Raw genomic sequence first — 24,083 nt, 5'->3', positions numbered from 1 at the left:
TTAACAATATGAAGTTATTGTCTCGCGTTATTCTGAAGTTCTGTACCACAAATGGCTTGTTCTCATAACATTGTCACTGTTTATGATGGCTCAGTAGTTTTACACGCCATGATGAGTTACTGTTGCTCAATGCTCACCAGTCACCATACTCCCAATGTAAATGAACGTGTCCCGAGCGTCGCATAATAGATTTACGCATTTACCGCAACCGATGAATAGAAATCGTGGATAAACATATGTTATTTTTTATGATATATCGGTAATACCCGGCATAGAGCTACTATATTGACCTCCCAAGAAGCTTCGCTTTCCTCCCCACCACACACACCAAAAATGAAGCCGACCGCATGTTTATAAATTATATCAACGTATCCCCTGCGCCACAAGAATTGACAGCTAGCAAGGAAAGAGAGAAAACAGAAACACAAATATCCACGACCAAACAATATAAAGGAGTCACCTCCGTACAGTGAAAATAATGTGCAAATTCATAATTCTTCACCGATATCACGAAATGTAATATTTCGCTCAACACAGTTCTTCAATACTGCACCGTCATACAACGCAACGTACAGAGTCAATAAAGCATGAACGATAGAAAATTTGAAGACTTTCTGCATTGATGGCGATAGAATGCGACCAGAATATATTGCACTTGCACAGTATATGATATGACCGACTTCGGGCCCAAAATATACCAAATATGGGTAGGGTACCCTAATGCATCGTTATTATTACCGCACTTAAGTTTTTCAACTATACTGCTGATTATTCGTAGAGCCTATTATAGTTTGGCTGTTTGAAATATCGTACCGATAATTTGATATCCATTTTCTAAGATGCCTTATTTCGCATTTATCAGAACCGCATACGCTGGCTTGTACTTCAAATCTTTCCGAGAAATCGTTGCATTGAAATTGGTGTTTTCAACTCGTTGTCAGGTTGAATTCCGGTAACAAATGGATGCTTCAATGCTTCTTCGGGAGTTATGCGAAGTTTCGGGTCGAACCTAAGAAATGTTCGGATTACGTATACGTATGTGCTCTATCGATACATCTATAGAAATATACATTAGCCTATATACCGATAAGATGGATGATTGGATGTATGTGTTGAAGCTCGAAGCTTTCTAGGAGATAAAATAGCATGATTGGTAAATTCTAATTCAGGTAAGTGGTCTTATAAGGAAATTTTAAACGAGCGTGTTTGTTATAATATACAATTGAATAGTATATTCATATTGAAATGAACCCGAATATTTTCGCCTGACACAGTCGTCAGGGGCAATCGCCAGCAACTAGTAGAGAATTGGAGAGAACATTATATCAATTCTCTACTAGCTGCTGACGATCACCCCTGACGAGTGTAAGCCGAATATATTCGGGTTCATTTCAAATTCACGCGCACACACCGTTGAGTAATATGATGAAATTTTAAACGTTAGCTTTCATTTATTTAAAATGCACACAAATTACTCACTCGAGACATCTAGCGATGAGATCGAACAGTTCCGAATCCATCCCATGCAATACTTTCGTGAGCGGTTTTCGGTAAGGTCGCCGTTTAAACCCGCTTTCGGTCTCGTAGCAGATAGCCCCTGAATCAAAATCAACATCATTTGAACGATATGTAAAAGAAGACTACGCAGTGGGCCGTATAGAGACCATGTCGCAGAGAGCTTAGAGCTGCGGTGTTTTCTAGTCTACTGGGTTGAATTTTAGCCATGTTACTGTAATCTGTAATGATGTCGTCACAATTATTCGGCACATGACAGCTTCCCTGATGCACTGACAGCATGTTTCAATACTTCTGTCTTTTATTGTTATTTGGTGCTTATCGCCTGTTGGCCACTCGCAACACAATCAATGATAGTGCAAACTTGCGCATGCACACTGCACGCTGCACAAGCACAAGCCACCCAAAAATATATAAGTATTTACAGGCATACTATAATAGCTAGATCGGAGAACTATCCAATACATCACCGAATATATTCGAAAATAATATTATGCGATGTGTGTACCATGGGATTTGAATGTTTTTCGATAATTTATAACGGTTTGCTAAACGCGAATCGCCCCTTACTTTGATAAACCTTCTTCCTCGGTGATTTTGCGATCATATGCGTGGGCGGAAGACCCAATACTTCCATCATGGAGGCAAAGTGATCAGTTTCCGTCTCCCCGAAGAACGGCGGACTTCCCAGGTAAAATTCGGAAAATATCACCCCGACGCTGAACATGTCGACAGCAGGGGTGATTCCGAGACTTAGTATTACCTCCGGGGCTCTGTAATATCGCGTTTGTACGTAGTATGATGGACATTTGAACAAATCTGCAAAATGACAAAATGCACTTCAATCAGATGATTGATCAATGATCACAATTGTTTGAGCAAAGAATAAACGGAAAATAAACATCTCAATCAAGATGAATTGCAGTAGACCTAGACAGTCCTACGTAAAATATTTTAGTAGCCCTATTTTAGGGTTTCATAGAAGATGATGATTCAGTGTAAACTAAATTTCGAACCTAAATGCACCATAAATGGTTCGTAATATAATCGCTAATATAATTGGTCACTTACGAAATCTTTAATTACCAAGATTACGCCGAACAGAAGAAACTCTTCAAACTGAAATTTATCAATATGCAGTTCCGCTCTCATTTTTTTCAGTCATATGTTGGACTATAACGGTTCCATCGACTTTTATAGGTGTAGGGCCTACTTCACGAATCGGGGGTTCCAGGCTAGATATGCATGACTGGTCGAAATTTCAACGAATACCTCGATATATAGCCTAACTATATATATAGTAGGATAGTCCGATAGCTGCGTACGCACGGTGAGCGACTCACTGCGCTTATATTATTTGCTACTCAATCTTCGTTGAAATTTGGAATTCTCCCGCGGTATGCGTGACTGATCGGGAAAACTCTCGTATACTGTACAGTAGGGCTCTTCAACAATGACTTTTTTTCTCAAATCGTACTGGCTACTTGATAAAATTGTTAGGTTACCTAATTTAAGCCTACACACAAAATTTGGTTCAATTCCAGCCAGTAACCGCTATGCTACAGGAGAAGAAAGTTCCTATTTATTACATGAAAATAAATAATAAAAAATTTGAAAATTTTCTGTTCACCCCATAAAAGTGTTAGTCTGTCTATAGAAACGATGCTCACCAAATTTGGTTCAATTCCAACCAGTGGAAGCGAAGTTATTGCCGTCGAAAAATTTGGTTTTGAATAAAATAGTATTTACGGTGACCGATTCTTTGTTTATTTATTATAGTTGTGCTCACCGTAAACACTATTTTATTCAAATCAAAAATTTTCGACGGTAATAACTCTCCGCTTCCACAGGTTGGAATTGAACCAAATTTGGTGAGCATCGTTCCTATAGGCAGCCTAACACTTTTATGGGGTGAACAGAAAATTTTCAAATTTTTTATTATTTATTTTTATATAATAAATCGAAACTTACTTCTCCTGTAGCAAAGCGGTTACTGGCTGGAATTGAACCAAATTTTGTGTGTAGGCTTAAATTAGGTAACATAACAATTTTATCAAGTAGCCAGTACGATTTGAGAAAAAAGTCATTTTTGAAGAGCCCTACTGTACAGTGTACAGGGGTACACTCACGTTTGTCTCCAGGAACGCAACCGATGCCGAAATCGGCGACTTTCAGTAGCTGACCTTCACTTGTGTTGCTTTTGCCGTACATATACATTATATTCCCCTGAGTGACAAGAAATGCTTTAGTCGGTGGTCGAAAGACTTGTGTTACATCATACTGGCTTCATGTCCGCGTGAACGACGTTGAGCTCTTTCAAATAATGAAGCCCCATGAGAATGTCGTGAGCGAACCGACGGAAAAGACTCAAGTCCTTGACCGGTCCATGTTTGTGGCGATGTAGCGAGTCTCTATATTTTGAAAAGAAGATTGTCAACATACCGTTAAAATGTGACACCACTATGGGCCGTTGCTTTCGTGATAACAGGCTGAAAGTAAACTTGGCCTTAAGACACCGAGGGTGCACCAGAAGTGGTCAGTAACGAAGTACTTCTAATTTATGGAAGCATTCAAGTATGTTTTACCTACAGTACTTCTACTACTTGTTCGAGTGGTCATGTTTACAGACCATTTGCACTTCTACTTGACAGTTTCTAAAGCACTAACTTTTTACAGATCGGATTTTGTAAAGTATAATGTAGTTTTTGGATAGGTATGCAATGCATCTCCTTTACCGGTGAAACTTTAATAATGAATGTGAGAAATAGCCCTGTATCACGCTAACTGAGTATTTTGTAGGAATTGCATCTTGTGGAAAAGGTGTCGTAGTACTGTAGTCCGATATCTCGGAGTTTTGGCCGCGATGTCAATGAATTGCTTAATTCAACAGCTGTCGATCACTGAATTCAACACCAGTCGGTTATGTGTCATCTAGGAATAAGACCGAATGCTCTTACCCCAACAGTTCCAGCACCATACATTTGTGGTTGCGAAAATTGAAGGTTGCTAACATGCGCGAAAAGTACTCTTTGTTCGTCGCGTTACCTTCGATGGCCTTCATCATATTCAACTCCCTTATTATGTATTTGTCATTTCTGAAAAGGGACGAATTCGTAGACTTGAAATTACCTTTGACAGGTGTACGGTACTATCACAGTTCAGTAGGGATGAGCAAAATCGAGTACCTGAGTGATTCTATTTGGAATCAATTGTTAACCTTCGAGTCGATGCTAATATTCGGGTATCGTTTATTGTGACGTCATAAGAGTATAGCTGATGTGGAAAGTACTCCAAATTATATATGCTATGATACGACCATAGCTTGTCATAGCACTTGTGACAATGTGTGTGATCCTGACTTCACATCAATGACATTTCCACTAATGGGCGTAGCTTTGTACTGCATATTTTGGCTATTGTGATACCATGGATCTAGCATAGTGGTGGGCAGACCTGCTTCATGCGCGAGCCGCACATCAAAAATTTTAGCTTTAGAAGAGTCACAACACAAACATGCGAAATTGTGACATCAGAATAAAATTTAGGCTATCGAATGAAGTTTATTATTTTGTGCTGATACGGTGCGATTCCACTTGGGCTGCAAGATGTTTGAAATCAAGCATATATGACGTCTCAGCAGTTCGGAACAGTTCCTTCAAGTGCTGATGAGAATTCAAGGGAGATTTCAGCGCGGAAATCTCGACCACATTTTCTCGGTAAAACTCTGCGGTTATTGTTACACTTTATAGTACAAATGGAAGAGCCTTATTCACCATTGCTAGCACGGGTATGATTGTGACCTGCGCTGGTGCACTCAATTATCAAGTTCATTGTTGAACATAATGATTTATCATTGCTTGATGACCAGGCATCAGGCTTGTTACCGAGTCACAAGTCAATCTCACTTTTGTAGTTTTGACTCGAGTCAAGTCGAGTTATTTTCAATTCACCACCGAGTCAAGTTCGAGTCTAAGCCAGCAAGCAGAGGGTCGAGTCCGAGTCATGGAATTATGACTCGATTCCGAGTCCAAGTCATTGTGTTGACTGCTCAGTTTACAGCTAAAGTCTTGTTAAAATCACTTTTTATACCTTTGTTTGGTGATATCGAATGGTTCGCATTTATAATATACTACTTTTTCTCACTTTTAGCAGTTTCCGGTCGCATTTTCAAGTATCCAGTACCAATAGATGAAATCCCAATAGTGTGGTTACTTCGCTATTCTTCGAAATTACAATGAAATGTCGACCTTGGCCGTCTGAGTCTCGAGTCATGTGACTTGATTCCAAATCCAAGTTGAGTCAATACACAGATTGATTCGAGTCGAGTCGAGTCATTTCCGTACTTTGAGAAAATGAATCGAGTCAAGTCGAGTCATCAAAAAACTGTGACTCGAGTCGAGTCATGACTCGAGTCATTACAACCCGGCCAGGCATCCGTTGTTGCGGGTGAAACGTTTATTTGAACTCAATTCGATCGTTCAATTACAAATTTCTAACCTTGTATTGCCGCTGTCCCCCGAATTTTACAAATCTCGCATAAACCATAAGGAAAGAACCAATACGAAAACAATACGCATATTGTAAATTACCGATAAAATACATGATTACATATGCATATGCAATCATCAAAGACCCGCAAACAAAAGGCTGAAAGAGCCGCAGTTTGCCCACCACTGTCTGTGTCTAGCATCTAGGTTCCAATCATCCTTCGACGGGAAAGCAGCATAGAAACTGTAAATCACGTTGACGATAATATTCTTAGTGAAAGGGGCGTATAACTTGAGTACTTGTCAAAATCTTCACTCATTTATCGACTCGAACCATGACTATCAATACTCGATTCGTATTCTAGTATTCGAATCATTGCATCCGGCCTTACTCATCAGCATTATATGCACTAGGCGATCCCGTAAGAAGATAAGCTTACTCGTCGTAATGCATTATCTTCAAGGCCACGTTTCTGGCGGCAGGCTGAGACCAGTCTCTTGCAAGCACGACCGCTCCGAACGTTCCAGATCCCAGAAATTTAATGATTTCGAACCGATATGCAATATGATCGCCGACCACCTGAATTACACGGCGATCACGCCAATTACGTTTCGAACATGCTAATTCGACACGCAAACGTGACGGGGAATATGTTCAATTACTTTCGATGAGAAGTCCCAATTTACATTCAAAGCCGGAAAAGCTAGAAATTATAGTGCGATGGCGAAATGTATAGTCCGAATTGGTACCACGATTTTGTACCGCAATGCAACGAGGATGAGTTTTATGGATATGGATATCTATACGTTCTATCATGGTTCCATCCACCTACACTCTTAGAAATATTCGTAGATTTACCCAAATTATACCGGTAAATTTGTCCCGTCAGTTATATTAACGGTAAATGCCCGTTAAATTAATATACGGGCACGTCAAAAGTAAATTTACTTGTTTTTAAAGGGTAAAAAAATTACAGCTTAAATTCGTAGAAGCAATTTACGTGATAACCAGTATTTCAGATTTACTTTTGGATTTGTAAAAGCAATTTACTGGATAATAAGTATTCCGGATTTACTTTTGCATTCGTAAAAGCGATTTACTGCATAATCATTATTACCGACATTGCTATCACTCACAATTCGATCATTTTACACGCTTACGGTCTTATGGACATATATATATGTGATTTTCGTAATTACATCATGTTTCAATCATCAAGCAAATTACGACATCGATGGCCGTGCTGATTGCTAATCGGTGAATGGTATCCGGACATTTGGGCATTGCAGATACCATCGTTTATATCGCTTTATAAATAGTATCCTTTGAGACATCAAGGTCTAGCAATAGTAGCATGGCAAGCAAATTTGGTATGTTATGTAGTTTTACTGCAGGTATGATCTTATGTGTAATTATCTGTTGGACCAGTTCTGCCACCATTGTAGACTCCTTAACGCATGTATGATGCAAACTAGATATCGAAACACTGGAGCTGGTGTTTAGCCGCCATGCTCCTTTGCCATTGCGACGAGAGTAGTAGACGTCTTTTACCTTTTTCCTGCGAATGGCTTTCTGAATTGTTTGATCATGAATTCGTAGCTGCTCGAGCGAACAGTACATTGTGACGTCATACATATTCCAGACATAGTGGCGTCAGACGTCAGACATATCTGAGCCTGAGCACGTGCGGCTGAATGTTCCGAAATAGATATTATATCCACGCGATGTTTTCGTATTGGATAATAACAAGATGCGTTGCTGTAAGATATTGAGGGTTTCGAAGCCACAGCTTAACTCTAGCTTTAGAATATTGCAGGTGTTGATAGCAGATATTGTAGGTATAGCAGTATCCGAGCTCAAATCTGGCAAGTTATTCTCAGTCCTGTTTCTGAAGACGTATGTATTTTCGTTACAGTTTAATGGTGAACAGAAGCTATGGCTTGTATTACATTTTCTGACATTGAACTACACGAAAATGGAAGCGGTATGGCATTATGAATCATGACGTCAAATGCTTATGTGATAGGAAGGGATCATTTCGCCTCTCGCTTCCAGCACGACGCCGTGCGAAATACATTGGACGTGCGATGGAAAGGAGTATTGCCAGAAAAGTTTGCAATCACGCTGGAAAAGATGATTCAGGTACGAAGTGCTAGGCCATGGGTATCCGTATCAAACTCAACTTGCGTCGCTGGCCAGATTCAAACTTTCAAACGCTCGCGGGCCGGATCAGTCAAATCATTCCAAAATGTTACGGTACATCAAAACGCCCGACCTTACTTTTCGCTTGAATAGTTTATTATCAATCCTGTATACATTTTGGTATATTACATAACATTCACGATCATATCATATGGATATATTCTAGCAGCACCTTTACTCGCAAACTACGGAATTTTGGCAAAAATTCAAAGATTGATCGTTTGAACTCAACCGCTAAAACACTGACTCAAACGACGGAATAAGCTGACATATTTGTATGCTCCCTTTGTTTTATTCGTAATCTGCCGTTAACTCATCGTATGCGCTTTTTGAGGAACACAAGTGATTTAATTGTAAACGCAGACGTTAGAATTTGGCTCATTATTAATCGTCCTTCGGGTTGCTCCGTCTGTCTGGGGCCTTTAAGTAGAAGTGATAGAGCAGTGCAACCAAATATATTTGAATTGTATTTTTTATAACTATTATATTCTCCATGCGACCTGCATATAACAGTTTTTTTTTTCACTTCCCGAATAACTACTTTTTGGCTCATTTCTTCATAAAAATATGAACTCAGTGTGCACTTTTTGGAGTTTTGGGAATTGGATGTCAGTATCACCAACTTGTTCCTGATGATGACTAGAGTAAAACCATAACACCACTGTCGGATAATTATATCACGGTCTATGATCTTGACATTTGTGGCCTTGCGGGAAGCATTTCTTACAATAATATCTCAACATTTGTTAAAAAATGTGCTGGGTAATACAGGGGTTTTTCAAACTACTCAGAATTGCTTCGCAGGCCGCATGCGGCCTGCTGGCCTTATGTTCGACACCGCTATCCTAGGCCAACATTATTTGAGAAATTGACAAGAATATGAAAAGTCGCAGTATGTCATACTATAGCGTCTCAAAGTTTCCAAATTGTAACGGTGTTGATGACAGCATAATCTTTGTTCAGATTATAGAAGAACCTACAAAAGAGCATGGCCCAAAGTACAGGCCTTCAACTGCTGCTGAAGTTTTGATGATCCCTCTTCATTCAGGCAGTTGCTGACTGATGATCTCCACAAGAAAGACTGGATTTTCGTCATTATCCACAGTTACTTTTTTTTTTACGTGTTCCCGCACCAAATAAACCTGATTCAAATTTACTGGTCTCAGGAACGTAAAACTGCTGCAAGGGACCAGACGAGTATATTAATATTACAGCAGATTTCTGTTACCTTTAGTTATGGAAATTTTCCGTAAAATTTCCTACGGTCAGCATATGTAAAATCATATTACGGAGAGTTATTTCGAATTTACTGGTCTCATCAGCGTAAAACTGCTGCACTGGACTAGACCAGTAACTTGGTATTACAGCCGTTTTCCGTTACATCAGGTAACGGGAATTTTCCGTAAAAATTTTAACAGTCAGTCATTGTAAAAATAAATTACGGTCAATAATATTTACGGGACGATATTTTTCAAATTTACCGGTCTCAGAGTCGTAAAACTGCTGCCAGGACCAGACCAGTAATTTGGCATAGAATATTTTTAACAGTGTATATACCGCACCGGTAAGTGATGTCTTTGTGCGTGAAACATCATAATTATCCATTAGGCCAATAATGTTACATACATACATTTTAAATCAGCTTCCATATGCACAAGGGAAGTGAATGAATTGATTCCTAGTTCGACCATCATCAGTGAAGCGCGACTAAGTCAATTTTGCAGTTTTCCAAGCGCGGTAAAGAATAAAAACTTTTCTTATCTTATTTAGTAGATCATTCGCCGAAAGCAAGGGATTAGACTCGCATTGAAACGAGTTTCCTACACTGTCTTTGCGCTTCAAACGGAATGTACATATCCCGAATGAAGTGAACAAGCGTAAAAGTGTATAACTATAGTCGCATTATTACTATACTTTCGCCAAAAATCCATCCGATCGTCGTCAAATTGGGTAGTGTTATTGTTGTTGTTCATTGAGCAATAAGATTTAGCGTGTATCGCCTGACGGCCTTTTGCACCAGGTAGTCTGTTTGTTGTTGGAAAGAAAAGCAGTTTTTATGCTTAGCATTATATGTCCTAAAGAGGTAATGAGCCATTCGCGCAAAATAAGCATAACTATGAACTGCCAACAATTCGAAGTTTGAATTTGGACACGGGTCAATTTTTACATTGTTGAACAATGAACATTTACGTGAACATCCTTCGCGATGAGTACGTGATCGTCGTTATGACCAAAACGGGGACCCCATAATAGCATGTACAAATGTACAATGCACCATGCATCGGTCGAACCAAACTAAAATTTGAGATCGAAAAATTGTTGGAGATCAAGTTCGTCACAAGCCAGATCACGTGACTACGTTGAAAATTCCGGTGGACCAGGTGGAGATTTTGTTCCAAAGCAAGCATATTATATTACACGATTATTGATAATGCACTTACGATTCTGTAATGCCCTTCTTCCTCGTCCTCGTGAAAGTAATCATATCCAAAGTTTTCCGTCGCGTTCGAAGTCAGTTGCGTCTTGTTCGCGCCAAGTCCGAGGTAAAATATCTTCGGATAATGCATGATTTCGAATCTTTCCCACGACGGGAGGCGGTCTCCGTATTTCATGATGGCTTCTATACGAGAGAATTTTTTGGGTAAATAAGATCTAGGAGGGAATGTTCCGACGGGACAGCGCATTGCCAACATACTTAGGAAAAGACAGCCTTTATGAATTTTGTATTGACAAGCCTGTAATCTTCTCATTTTAGAGTTCCCTTACTGATTAGAAATCCTCATATCTATTTCTGGTTGCGGCGAGACATGAATTCAGTTCCTTTTAGTAATTTTATCATTTAAAAACACCACAAGATTGGGATAGGAAGAAAGAGTCGAAAACAATTTGTAGTATCAGTTCCACTGCGGTCATGGGCCCGAATATTTCAATGACTTCTTTACCTCGGAATTAAAAGCGCACAAGTACAACACATGCGCGTCCACGTCGTCCAAATATCATATGATAGACCGAAAAGATCATCGCATCGAGCATGTCCACACTCCACATTCAAGTCGAAATACAAACAATTACTACTAAATGAATACTAGTCGATCCTCAAGATTACCTTCCATAACATCCCAGCACCTCATTTTTGTCGCTTGCTTTTTCTATATTTTCTTCGTTTACTTTTCATTCAGTGTGCATGCTTCCTCTTTACATAGCCTAGGCCCTATAGGCCAGGGTGGGTGTCTGATTCCATAGACCAGTGGTCGGGAACCTATGGCTCGCGAGCCATATATGGCTCTTTTGGGTATAAGATATGGCTCTTTGCCAAATATTTATTTTTGTACTGAATTGATCAATATTGCATCGACTTGTTGGTAAATTTTCATCACGGCCATAATAATTATATTCTGGTGGAAGTATAAACATGTCTTTGAGAGGTAAAGACAATGCCGTCTTCAGGTTCAGGGGTTCGGACTTTCTCTTTTCAAAATCATCAAGTTTAAGTTACGTCACGCCGGCGGCCAATATCACTCACGAATTTTATGTAGGCTACCCGACTTGAAATCTTGAGCATACCGGACATGGCAACGCCCATTTCAAAACGTAGTCTTCCTGATCTACGGCACGAAATGAACTGTTGGGGATGTGAAAATTACAAACTCGAATTACAAACAACGTCATAGCTATCCGCGTTCTTGATTGGTAAGTAATAGCTCTGCTTAGTACCGGGGAGAAAATGTAGGCGTGTAACGCAACGCTATGTTACCGCCGAATACTTTGAGAATTCAGAAGTCGATAAGTATTTAGATTTTCGGAATCATTCACATTCGATTAATATCAGTTATAATAAATTATAAGCTACTTACTATGAATTGCGTTATCAATGGTGAGGCTTGGCCCGTCTGTGTCTTACCTCTCGTTTCGAGCATTTATTTTTATATTATAGATACTAGTTTTTACAGAGAAAATATGGCGCGCACGAGGAATCCGACGTAGTGAGCTCGAATTAGTGCTACAATGACGACACGAATTTTCAATTATGACGTAACAGTTGGTTGGCTTGTATGGCTCTTTGGGAGCTGAGATGGAAAAATAGGGCTAATATGGCTCTTCTGACAAAAAAGGTTCCCGACCACTGCCATAGACTATACTCGAAGTCGCTTCTACACCTTCCTAACCTTTCATTGTATCGCATTTTTGTGGTGGATTGAACTGATAAAATTGCTAATAAACAAATGATGATGATGATGATGATGATGATAGTCTTACAGTAGAACATCGTAAAAGTGATGAAAATGAAGTGGTTGATGTGTCGATAGGCGAAATAGAATGCATGATTTGCTGCGACTCCGCACTTCCCTGCCTATTACAGATGCTAAGCCAGTGCTCTTCAACCTTTTTCGACGTGGTACACCCTTTTAAGGTTTGCTCAAAACTCGTACACCCCTGTTCATTAGGTGTCTTCAAACATGACTATTTTTCTCAAATCGTACTGGCTACTTAATAAAATTGTTAGGCCACCTAACTTAAGCCTACACACCAAATTTGGTTCAATTCCAACTAGTAGCCGCCTTGCTACGGGAGAGGAAAGTTTCTATTTACTATACAAAAATAAATAACGAAAAATTTGAAATTTTTCTGTTCACCCCATGAAAGTATTAGGTTGTCTATAAAAACTATGTTCTTCAAATTTGCTTCAATTCCGACCAGTAGAAGCGGAGGTATTGCCGTCAAAAAATTGGATTTGAATAAAATAGTATTTGGTCACAGAGTCTATTCGCAGCCAGTTAGGCAGCCCGCCACGCAAATTTAGGCTTACCATATTTTGGAAATCTAAAAAGAGGACACTTTTTCAGAAATTTGAGACTTGCAAAACCGGAGAAGAATTCTAAAAAACCGGTGAATTTTTCCCACTTGGTGATCAATTGACTAAAAAAAAGGTCATCTTTCCGCTCAGAGCTCAAAATATCGTTTTTCTCTCCGCATTGCTAGGTGGATGACTAAAAAAAGGTCAACTTTTCACTCAGAGCTAAAATCACAGTTTTTCACTCCGAAATACCAGCCGGAGCGTCACTTCTGTGCTGATTTATGGCATATCAATTTGCTCTAAATCTGACCTAAATTTTCAAAAAAGAGGACAAAATCTCAAAAAAAGTAGACAAAAGGGCGTCCTCCGAGGACACTTTCAAAAAAGTCAAAAAAGAGGACAAATCCTCTCAAAAGAGGACGTATAGTAACCCTACGCAAATTGGAATTTATTTCGTGTCAGAGCAAAAACAGCATGATATAACGAACGATATTCAACCTAAATGTAACAGTATTGGGGGGAGAGTAGTTAAAGCTACTGCTGCAGAAGCGGTAATTCAGATCAGCGATGATAGCAGGCGCACCAGCCTACTGCGCATCAGGCCTGCCACACACCACACACAGTCGATAGTAGCACATGGGCTGCAAGAGATGTCAGTAACCTCAGATCGTATGCCGCTATACACAGTCTATTGTCGCTAATTTACATCACTTATAACAAAATACTAAATTGAAAATGTATGGCGAAAGATTGGACATACAATCGGCATTTTAAAACAAAAGGGTTTCGATTTCAATATGGAAGCTGTTTCGACCCTGGCTAGCTACGTCACTTCATTTATGTGCATTGCGGTATTTATTAGCGTCGGGTAGGAAGCACGGATTCAAAAAGTCTGAGCTATCGCAGCGGTTTCCTCACAAATCAATAAAATACAAATGACTAGCTGAACACGTGTTTGTTAACTGCATACTTTACAACACCAAACGGAACCATTGGTCTATTGCCGACGGCTAAATGAATAGAAGAAATATTTGCTTATGACATCACAATCAAGCGGTGTACAGTATTACACTTGAGATAACATTGTACCATATTGCTCGTTAACCTGTGCGTCAACCTGTCTGTACTGACCTATAAACCGGCATTTGTGATAGCTAGCCATCGGCTCATTGTAATTTGGATCTGGTACACCCCTGTACACCCCATCCGAGTGGTACACCCTTTGCGAATTCTGGTACACCCTAGGGTGTACGACCACCCCGGTTGAAGAGCACTGTGCTAAGCTACTCATGATGATGTACAGTTGTATAATAAGTATGATAAACTTACTTGGACTTACTGAACTTACCGTGGGGAGTTATGGGGAATCCAGGCGCCCAAAAGGTATCAAATTTTCTCGATTCGTCGAAAAGCGACTTGACAAAATTCTTATCCTTGAGTAAGATGTACGTTATCTCGTGATCTGCCGGATCAAATATCGTACGATTTGATTCTTTCACATCCGAAATGACGTCATTTGAAGCGGGTCCATTAGTAGGGCTCGGTTTCTTGCCGACATTCTGCAGCGTCTGTCTTCGAGTTACATCTTTTACGTCGTTCTTTACGTCGCGAGAATGATTTTTATTGTCTTTTCCCTTGAGATTCATGTCCGACACGAGATACCTGTCGTTCTCTTTTGTGTGGTCAGGCTGCTGTGAGTCATTAATATTACATAATACTCAATTTCAAATTCCGTATTACATAATAATATACTTAATAATGATCTGATATAAGATCATAACCAATATAATCATACAGATCGCTATTCAATTCAAGATGATATTCACGGGTAAAGGAGATTGGAAACAGTCGCAAAAGCTGATGGTACCTTGTTCTATCACAGTGCTCTTCAACCTTTTTCGGAGTGGTACACCCTTTTAACGTTTGCTCAAAACTCGTACACCCCTGTTCATTAGGGGTCTTCAAAAATGACTTTTTTTCTCAAATCGTACTGGCTACTTGATAAAATTGTTAGGTTACCTAATTTAAGCCTACACACCAAATTTGGTTCGATTCCAACCAGTAGCCGCATTGCTACGGAAAAAAAAATAACGAAAAATTTGAAATTTTTCTGTTCACCCGATGAAAGTATTATGTTGTCTATGAAAACGATGTTCTTCAAATTTGGTTCAATTCCAACCAGTAGAAGCGGAGTTATTGCCGTCAAAAATTTGGATTTGAATAAAATAGTATTTGGTCACAGAGTCTATTCGCCGCCAGTTAGGCCGCCTGTCACGCAAATTAGAATTTATTTCGTGTCAGCCCCAAAACAGCATGACATTACGAACGATAATCAACCTAAATGTAACAGTATTGGGGAGAGAATAGGTAAAGCTACTGCTGCAGAAGCGGTAATTCAGATCAGCGATGATAGCAGGCGCACCAGCCTACTGCGTATCAGGCCTGCCCCACACCACACACAGTCGACAGAAGCACATGGGCTGCATGAGATGTCAGTAACCTCAGATCCTATGTCGCTATACACAGTCTATTGTCGCTAATTTGCATCACTAGTAACAAAATATTAAATTACAAATGTATGGCGAAATATTGGACATAACATCGGCATTTTAAAACAAAAGGGTTTCGATTTCATCATGGATGCTGTTTCGACCCTGGCTGGCTACGTCACTTTTTTATTTTCATTGCGGTATTTATTAACGTCGGGTATGAAGTACCGATTCAAGAAGTCTGAGCTATCGCGGCGGTTTCCTCAAAAATCACTAAAAGACAAATGACTAGCTGAACACATGTTTGTTAACTGCATACTTTCCAACACCAAACGGAGCCATTGGTCTATTGCCGACGGCTAAATGATTACGGGAGATTTGTGCTTATGACATCACAATCAAACGGTGTACAGTATTACACTTGAGAGAACATCGTACCATGCTCACAGGGCCGTAACAGCACTTCGTCAGCTCCCCCCCAAATCGTTGGCCTAGGGCCCCCATGGGGTGATAAACCTAACTTATGGGGGGCTTCTCCCCCCAGACCCCCCCCCCTTGGCTATCCGCTTTTTGGCGCTATTTCACATCTCCACTGGGTGTACGTTATGTGAGACCGCTTTTCCCGCCTAGACGCGCGAAGCGCGAATAATTTCAGTAATTCAAGAATGTAATCGGGCAATATGATCAGGAATTACATATATATTGCTATCAATTTTCATCCTCTCTCTGCTCACGTAATCAGATTTACCGGTAGAGCTGAGCGAAGTCTGTTTTAAAATTGTAGGACATCCCAATAATAATTAGACATCTTTGGGCGTATACCCGTTGGCAGGAACTAAACAGCACTTCGTCAGCCCCGCCCCCCACAATAACTTGGGTTTTGGGTTCTCATAGGGTGATAAACCGACCCCTCATCACAGTGTTCGCTTTTGTCGAGAAATTTGCTGCACTGTTTAGTGTGCCAGCTCGAAGCGCGAAAATTTTCGATAATTCATGATACAATCGGCCAATAAGATTGCATTGCATATATATTGCTATCAATATCTTGTCCTCTCTGCTCATGTTATCAGATTTACCGGAAACTGTAGGGCCCATAAATATTAATTAAACATTTTCGGGTGGGCGGACCCGTTGGTATGACTTCGTTACATGATTTTATTTCGTGACCTCCTGTCTGCTATATCAAAAATATAAAATTGCTCTAACGTACTAAACTAAAAGACGCACACGATTTCAAATTGGTATTTCTTCACTGGCATATATTTTTTTCTTGCTGGATGGTATTTGTCTTCTGAGGTTCAGATTGCCAAGACAGGAACATATGGCGCCAGTCATTTAGGCGCCTATGGACAATTTAACCTATTATTTGGTATATATAACGAAGTTTTCGGTCTGCGTAAGGGCAGTCCGTTTCGACCAAGCTTTTCGCGCTGCCGATCGTTCTGGCACACTTCTTGGAGTCGCATGTAATAAGTACTAAATCATTATATATCTTGGTGCGTGGTGACGTGTTAATGGCCAACGCCGATATGTCCATTTCTATAAATGTTGCGCGTTTTTTCTTGGGGTAAGAGTACCAAATAATGAACATAATTGGCAACTTTAAATCGCGCGCAGCGCGAAAAATTTTGGAAAAAATTGCATAAATTTTAAAAAAATACGCTATAATTTATGTTAATTCTCGAAATAATTTGGGGCCCCCTTCGAGCTCACCCCCCCCCCTTTGGGGGGTTTGGGGTATGGCAGTTACGGTGCTGCATGCTCATTAACCTGTGCGTCAACCTGTCCTGACCCATAAACCTGCCTTTGTGATAGCTAGCCATCGGCTCATTGTAATTCGGATCTGGTACACCCCTGTACACCCCATCCGAGTGGTACACCCTTTGCAAATTCTGGTACACCCTAGGGTGTACGACCACCCCGGTTGAAGAGCACTGTTCTATCATACGTTACTTTATTGAATTGAATAGTATATTGAAGTTCTGTACCTCCAAGAAGCTGTTTATTGAATTAATACAAAATTTATGGTTGCGTCGAAGTTCGTGGGATGTAGGCCGTAGGGTTACATTTAAAACAAAAATCAATTTAAAACAAGCATGTTTAAAGCAAGGCCCTTATTTAAAACATGTTTTTTATTGTTTTTTTTTAAAGCCATGACGTCACCAATATTCAATTGTGACGTCATAGTGGATTGACATTGAGAATTGAAAATATAGGGTAATTATAGCTCCTTTGACGAGATATCTGTACTATAAATGTTGAACCGACTATTTTGCGGGTTCCAACCCACCCATATCGATATACGTCGGCTATATCGGGTGGTAATTGCCCGTAGGCTCATATACAACATGTTTTTTGGAAAGTATTTACAAAATTATAACATAATTGTAAAACTTAAAAAAAACACGATTTTTTTTTAAAGACATTTATATAAAACATATGTTTTAAACAAAGTGCCTTAAAACACTATTTGTTTTAATTGCGACCCTAGTGGGATGAATGTATTGGGTATGAATGATGAGCATGACCGCCTATGCATAATGAGCATATGTGTACTTGCTCGGGTCGTGTCTCGAACGGAAATACCAACGACACTGAATAATTTTTAGTGACAATATAGCTTGTGAAAGCTCTCTTTGTCTCTCTGGCGCATAGCCATGTCAAGCACCGGATGATTCCACTCGGGCCGAGATGCGATTATGAGTGAATATAAAAATGCAAGTATGATCCAGTATAATTCCATCAAAAGTAAGGAAATACTTCCAAGTAAATAAACTGCCAGAGTAGTAAATGACAAACATGTTCATTGTTCAATGTTCGTATGCCAAGACTAACAAGTCTGTGCCCTCGAAGAGCAAAATTTACACAACCTGTGCAAAATGTTCATGAGGAATAAATGGCTCGAAAGCTTATATTCACAGAGGCGAAAACGCCAAAGCTATCATTTGTATTATGCAAGTTAACGATAATACAAAGCAAATATATGTGGTCGCACGGCGATATAACTTCTGACTCAGTAGATCCCATCGTGACAAAGCCATATGGTGAAATTCTATTCATCAAGTGTGAACTTAAAAGTGTACGTTGTGTTGGAAATAATTTGTTCTAGTGTCGCACTTTCTTTAGCGTTGTGTGGTGAACTGGCTCACTCTATAATACTTTTTCGCGACCGAATATCGTATCCGTGGATACCCGAATGGGGACTTCGTAACTATGAATGAACTACGAAGCACCCACGTTTACGGCTAATGTATTGCACACTACGCAAACGCAGGGACAACTCCGCATCACCAACGAAACAACAGAAGCATAGAAATGTGCATGCGGTGAAAACATATGTTCATGGCCCTCTGGTAGAGCCACGTTATAGTGGCTTACAGCTGTAGTCAGTCGGCCAATCATTGTATTTTTACCAATTTCATTGTTCGCAAATCAAGGAGTACGTTAGCCCTCATGGTCTGCAACGTTACATATTGTGTATAGGCTTGATAATGAAACACCTCATTAAAAACAACGGTATTGATTTGAAGGCAACATTTCGGGGTGGTTTGTTTAATTAGTCCGACCCAAAACGATATAGAAGTCTGCATCCAGCCCGCGAGCTAAATTGAGTTTGGCATGCCTGCTATTGCGAAAAATTCGAGAGATGTACTTGTACAATTTACATGCAAACAAGTATGGCCAAAAGCCTACATTAAGATGTTACCTTCTTTGGAATTGAACCCTTTCGTCGATGATTTTCATTCATTCTGTAATATGGCGCAGGTGTAAGTTATTATAACTCGAGAACATCCCAATATAATTCGATGTAAAAATAGCTATAAATGCGATGGGAATTTATATTCCCTTGTTGTAATTTGTCGACTCCAGCATTATCATATGAGAAAATGAAATGTCTGCGCTCCGTCATAAAGAGCTATCAAAATTATGGTCAAATTTCAAGTTAAACACATATCTCCGGCGATTGACTAGCCAATGTCTGCGACGCCACATGCTAATCTACTTCTGCAAAATAAAATTGCTTGAGTAATTTCTAGAGCTTTTGATTTCTATTTCAAATATGTACGTTTTTCATCCAGTTATACGAATTTCCAATTTATTGATTGTAATATGCTATGGCGATATGAAGCATTACCGCAGCTCGATCACAACTACACGGGTAGGCTATGTCGTTTCTATGATCGAGGGTAGCATTGTCCTACTTGTTTGAATGATATGCTCCGTCGTAACGAAATGTCAAGTTTTCCACTGTCAGAAGACATTTACGCAGCGACAATTCTCGTTCATAAAATAATAAGGGGCGTATAATTTCTGTTCACGAAAACATCGGCTCTCTCTACCTTATCGACTCAATCATTAAAATTGAGCACTCAAATCGATATTCCCGTTGCTATTTTTATAACGTTATAAGTCAGCCACATTTCGTCTGCAACTTCCTAATATTATTTACTTTAGTGTTTCCTAACGCTTGAATGACTTTGTTCGTTATAACAGCACCATGATGTTTAACGTCTAACTATTATCTTGCTGTTCATGGTCCGATCTAGTAGCAGCGATTAACTGGGTTTGTAGATGGAATGTAGGAAATGTGTTATTAACTTTATAAATATAGATGTGGCTGCATAGCAGACTAAAGCTTTAATTATGTGGCTAGGCGGTATCAAGAAATTTCTCACCTTTTGCTCTGAATTTCCGGCGTAGGAAATCTCCGCTCATTTCGTTCGGATTCTGCTTTATCAGACACAAAATCCATTGAAAGACACCATACTAGTTACCCGTGAGCATACCTATTACATGCGACTCATAACTTGCTGCAGTTGTCAACAGCCTATCCGTTGCCTCCTCCTGGATATATTCGTCAACGTTGTCCGATACTTCATTCTGAATTTGATCATTACGAGTGAGATCGACATCATGGTTGATATGTTCTTTCTCGACCGCGATATTGCCAGCTCGAACTTCGCCTTCCAGCGCCCTTCTGTCCGCTAAATGCTTTTCGAATTTCGCTCGAATGTTTTTGCTTCTCTTTGTGTCTGATATATCGTTCAACAAACCACGGCCGTCGTGCCATTTAGCGGTGAAAGACCGGCGAGAAAAGTCACTTTCGATTTTACGGATGTGAGAACCCTCATCCAGTAGCTTATTGGTTGTACCCGGATTTGAAATTCTCAGGAAAAGGTAAATTCCAACGATGGTAATAATGCATAGCAGTACTGCGTATCGAACTTTAGCCTTTGCCCGCAAACGCAACATTTTGCGACCGAAAATACCGAGGTGATCAACTTAGTGACGCGGGACGTTTTCCATTGCATAGTCCATTCCGCATAATTTCAGACTGAATAGTTTGGTTGAATTGTTAGCATATGATAGTTAGTATTTCTGAATTGAATAATGGAAAGTTTAGCGAGCTTTGGCTCTTGTTCACAATTTGTTCTAAAAACGATCTAGCTATATATATGCTGAGAAAAGTTGTTTATTTTGTTATCATTATCCCTCATATGGTATACGTGGCCACACGGCGTATAGTGCATAAAGTATATATATACCATCTTTAATCCTTTTCAGCGACGTGATTTAAAAGATCATTTTATTGACATATATTTTTGAGTTGTGCATATTCTTCGGAAGATGTTAAAAGTTCAAAGCTGCGCTACTGGATTTAACCGCACTTTAACTCAGCATACACGAACCTACAAGCTAGTCAGGAAAACAGTATATAAATCTTTTCTATTTTCGATTCTTCTGATCGAAGTACCCTTTCTATTTCCCAACTTCACAACTTTCTTGAATAATGCAGACTAACATTTCCGTGTGTCGATAATCAGGCATAACTGACATTTTAATAGTCGAGTTAAATCTTGCCGTTTTACTAGGGAATCAGCTTGCTCTCAGTATTATTCGTATGTTTACCACGCTTTCACTTTACGTCAGTACAACGTTGTGCTCTCCAAAATGAGCGATGGGTATAGTTACCTCAAAAGAACTAAGTACAAATGGAACAGGAAACATCATGATTATGAAATTCATTTTATTTTCAACTATGAGCTGCGCACGATAGGCCTACCTGACAACGCTTATCAGCGACTAAAGAATCGATATTGGGGCTAGCGATACGCGTTACTGGCTGAAAAGCTGTCTCCTCCTAAAGCTTGATCTTGTGGGGAAACACTAAGCTGTTTTCTAAGCGTCCCGTTCTTGGCAGTGTCTGGGCAATTGGCCAGCAAGGCAATATGTATATTAGGGCTCTTCAAAAATGACTTTTTTTCTCAAATCGTACTGGCTACTTGATAAAATTGTTAGGTTACATAATTTAAGCCTACACACAAAATTTGGTTCAATTCCAGCCAGTAACCGCTTTGCTACAGGAGAAGAAAGTTTCTATTTATTATATAAAAAATAATAATAAAAAATTTGAAAAATTTCAGTTCACCCCATGGAAGTGTTAGGCTGTCTATAGAAACGATGCTCACCAAATTTGGTTCAATTCCAGCCAGTGGAAGCGGAGTTATTGCCGTCGAAAAATTTGGATTTGAATAAAATACTATTTCCGGTGACCGATTCTTTGTTTATTTATTATAGTTGTACTCACCGTAAATACTATTTTATTCCAATCCAAATTTTTCGACGGCAATAACTCCGCTTCCACTGGTTGGAATTGAACCAAATTTGGTGAGCATCGTTTCTATAGACAGCCTAACACTTTTATGGGGTGAACAGAAAATTTTTAAATTTTTTATTATTTATTTTTATATAATAAATAGAAACTTTCTTCTCCTGTAGCAAAGCGGTTACTGGCTGGAATTGAACCAAATTTTGTGTGTAGGCTTAAATTAGGTAACCTAACAATTTTATCAAGTAGCCAGTACGATTTGAGAAAAAAAAGTCATTTTTGAAGAGCCCTAATGTATATTGTCTATTCATATCAGTTGATTCTCCCTCGATCGAATGATTTTGCCTTAACTGAAGACGTTTCAGCTAGTGAGGAATAATAATGTTGGACACAAGCGAATAGCTTGTTGTGGAGCAACAGCTACAACAATATTTTGAAACTGCAATCAATTTCAACATTACAAAATGTTATACTTATAGCGTGCTGCCGAAATCTCATATCAGTTCGCGGGTGGCAAAATGTGACCTGGCTGGCGGGCCGCATGCGGCCCGCGAGCCGCGTGTTGGTGACCCCTGCTGTACTTCATATTTTGGATGCTGTGCTACGACGGATCGAGGCTTCAAGCATTTCGCTGTGAGAAGAAAGTATCCAAACGACAATATAATTCTCGTCAATAAAATAATTCTCTGTGGCAAGGGGAGGTATAATTTCAGCACTCAGAAAATATCCACTCTCACTACGCGACTCGAATCATTGCAATAAATATATTCGATTCGGGCTTGAGTATCCGAAAAGTTACGCCCAGCCCTAAAGATAAACACAATCGCCGGAGCCATAACCGTCAACCGTTTTACACCAAGCAGACTTTCTTGATGTTTCGGTGTGGGGAATTTCTAGCATAGACCTACTAGAAATACTACAATTCAGTCGGGTGGGTTATAGGCCACCTGTATAGTTTATAGCCAACACAGTGTCGTTAATACTCCATATTACACTGTCGCATTGCTGGATACGTAAATCCGTTTCATGCAAATGAAATAACGAACCTTGTTGGTGTTCGCTGTTCACGATAAATCTACGTCTCGTATAAGCCCTTGCTTTTTCGCATAACAGTGTAGTTTACACATGACTTAGCAACCTTACATAAAGTACAGTTCTCATATTTATGGTGCTATAGTCTTTCGAAATCCGAGCATTGTGCATAATTCATTTGCTACTTTCGCATTCAATGTATTAATTATGGCCTATGAATACTAAAAAGCAGCAACCAAAAGTCTATATAATACAATAAACTGCTGTCGGTGATAACGCTCGTCCGTTATGAAAACCATACCGGTCGGCTGAATTACGCCCGGTTTCGAGAAGATTAACACGAGAAATACGTTCACGTTCCTACACCCTGTTATTAGATAGGTTTTTACAAATGACCAAAACTTCAAGCCATCGCATTATAGTAGCCTATGCAACAATAAGTTATACGGAAAAATGCGCTTTTGAATGCTATTTTCTTTTACAAAGAAAGTAAACGTCGATTATAGCACATGGCTGGCGAAAATAATGTAAATGCTACGCAACTGAATTCATATGCATAAGGACGTCCAATATGAACTGACTAACTATGGACAATTCAACACTGGAAGCAATATCTGAAACACATATATCTATCAAAATATCACGTAGCTATATAAGAGGTTCAGCTCAGTATAAAATTATTAGTTCCTGGATCTATAGTCTTATAGTATAGAATAATCAAGAACAAATCCGTGGGAACTACTACAGTCAGTGATACCGCATTCAACGCGCTTCTATACAACTTTACTGCTGCATACCACAATCTGATCGCTGGTAAACTTTGATGGTATAGCGAAAATGCAAGTACCATGCGCTGATGATAATCGGTTATAGGATATTCCTAGTATAAGTATACTATAGTTTTTGATGACTGACTATACTACTCAGTTACGATGACCGCGTACCGAAACGA

General features: G+C 39.5%; 1 protein-coding gene across 4 annotated transcripts; it reads right to left on the bottom strand.

Annotated features, from left to right (window-relative positions):
* Positions 1 to 346: 346 nt before the first annotated feature.
* On the bottom strand, positions 347 to 21,056 carry LOC145433653 (dual specificity tyrosine-phosphorylation-regulated kinase 4-like). 4 transcript variants are annotated; one of them, XM_080310810.1, is made up of 12 exons: positions 20,277 to 21,056; positions 20,166 to 20,220; positions 19,196 to 19,238; positions 14,349 to 14,688; positions 10,647 to 10,825; positions 6,443 to 6,582; positions 4,473 to 4,610; positions 3,797 to 3,926; positions 3,645 to 3,741; positions 2,086 to 2,334; positions 1,480 to 1,597; positions 347 to 1,009 (listed from the first exon to the last, which is right to left on the bottom strand). In XM_080310810.1, the coding sequence occupies exons 1-12, from the start codon at positions 20,740 to 20,742 to the stop codon at positions 886 to 888; spliced, it is 2,079 nt and encodes a 692-aa protein (XP_080166936.1). In that variant the 5' UTR covers positions 20,743 to 21,056; the 3' UTR covers positions 347 to 885. The 4 variants fall into 4 exon arrangements, with proteins under 4 accessions (XP_080166936.1, XP_080166937.1, XP_080166934.1 ...); XM_080310811.1 differs by having other exon boundaries at positions 20,166 to 20,217; positions 20,277 to 21,050; XM_080310808.1 differs by having other exon boundaries at positions 14,349 to 14,691; positions 20,277 to 21,049.
* Positions 21,057 to 24,083: the final 3,027 nt, after the last annotated feature.

The sequence above is a fragment of the Botryllus schlosseri genome, chromosome 2 (assembly GCF_051294905.1).
Source record: "Botryllus schlosseri isolate E-star chromosome 2, Bs_hap1, whole genome shotgun sequence".
NCBI classification, from domain to species: Eukaryota; Metazoa; Chordata; class Ascidiacea; order Stolidobranchia; family Styelidae; genus Botryllus; species Botryllus schlosseri.
The sequence above is the reverse complement of the archived record's forward strand: the minus strand, read 5'-3'. Positions and strand labels throughout refer to the sequence as shown.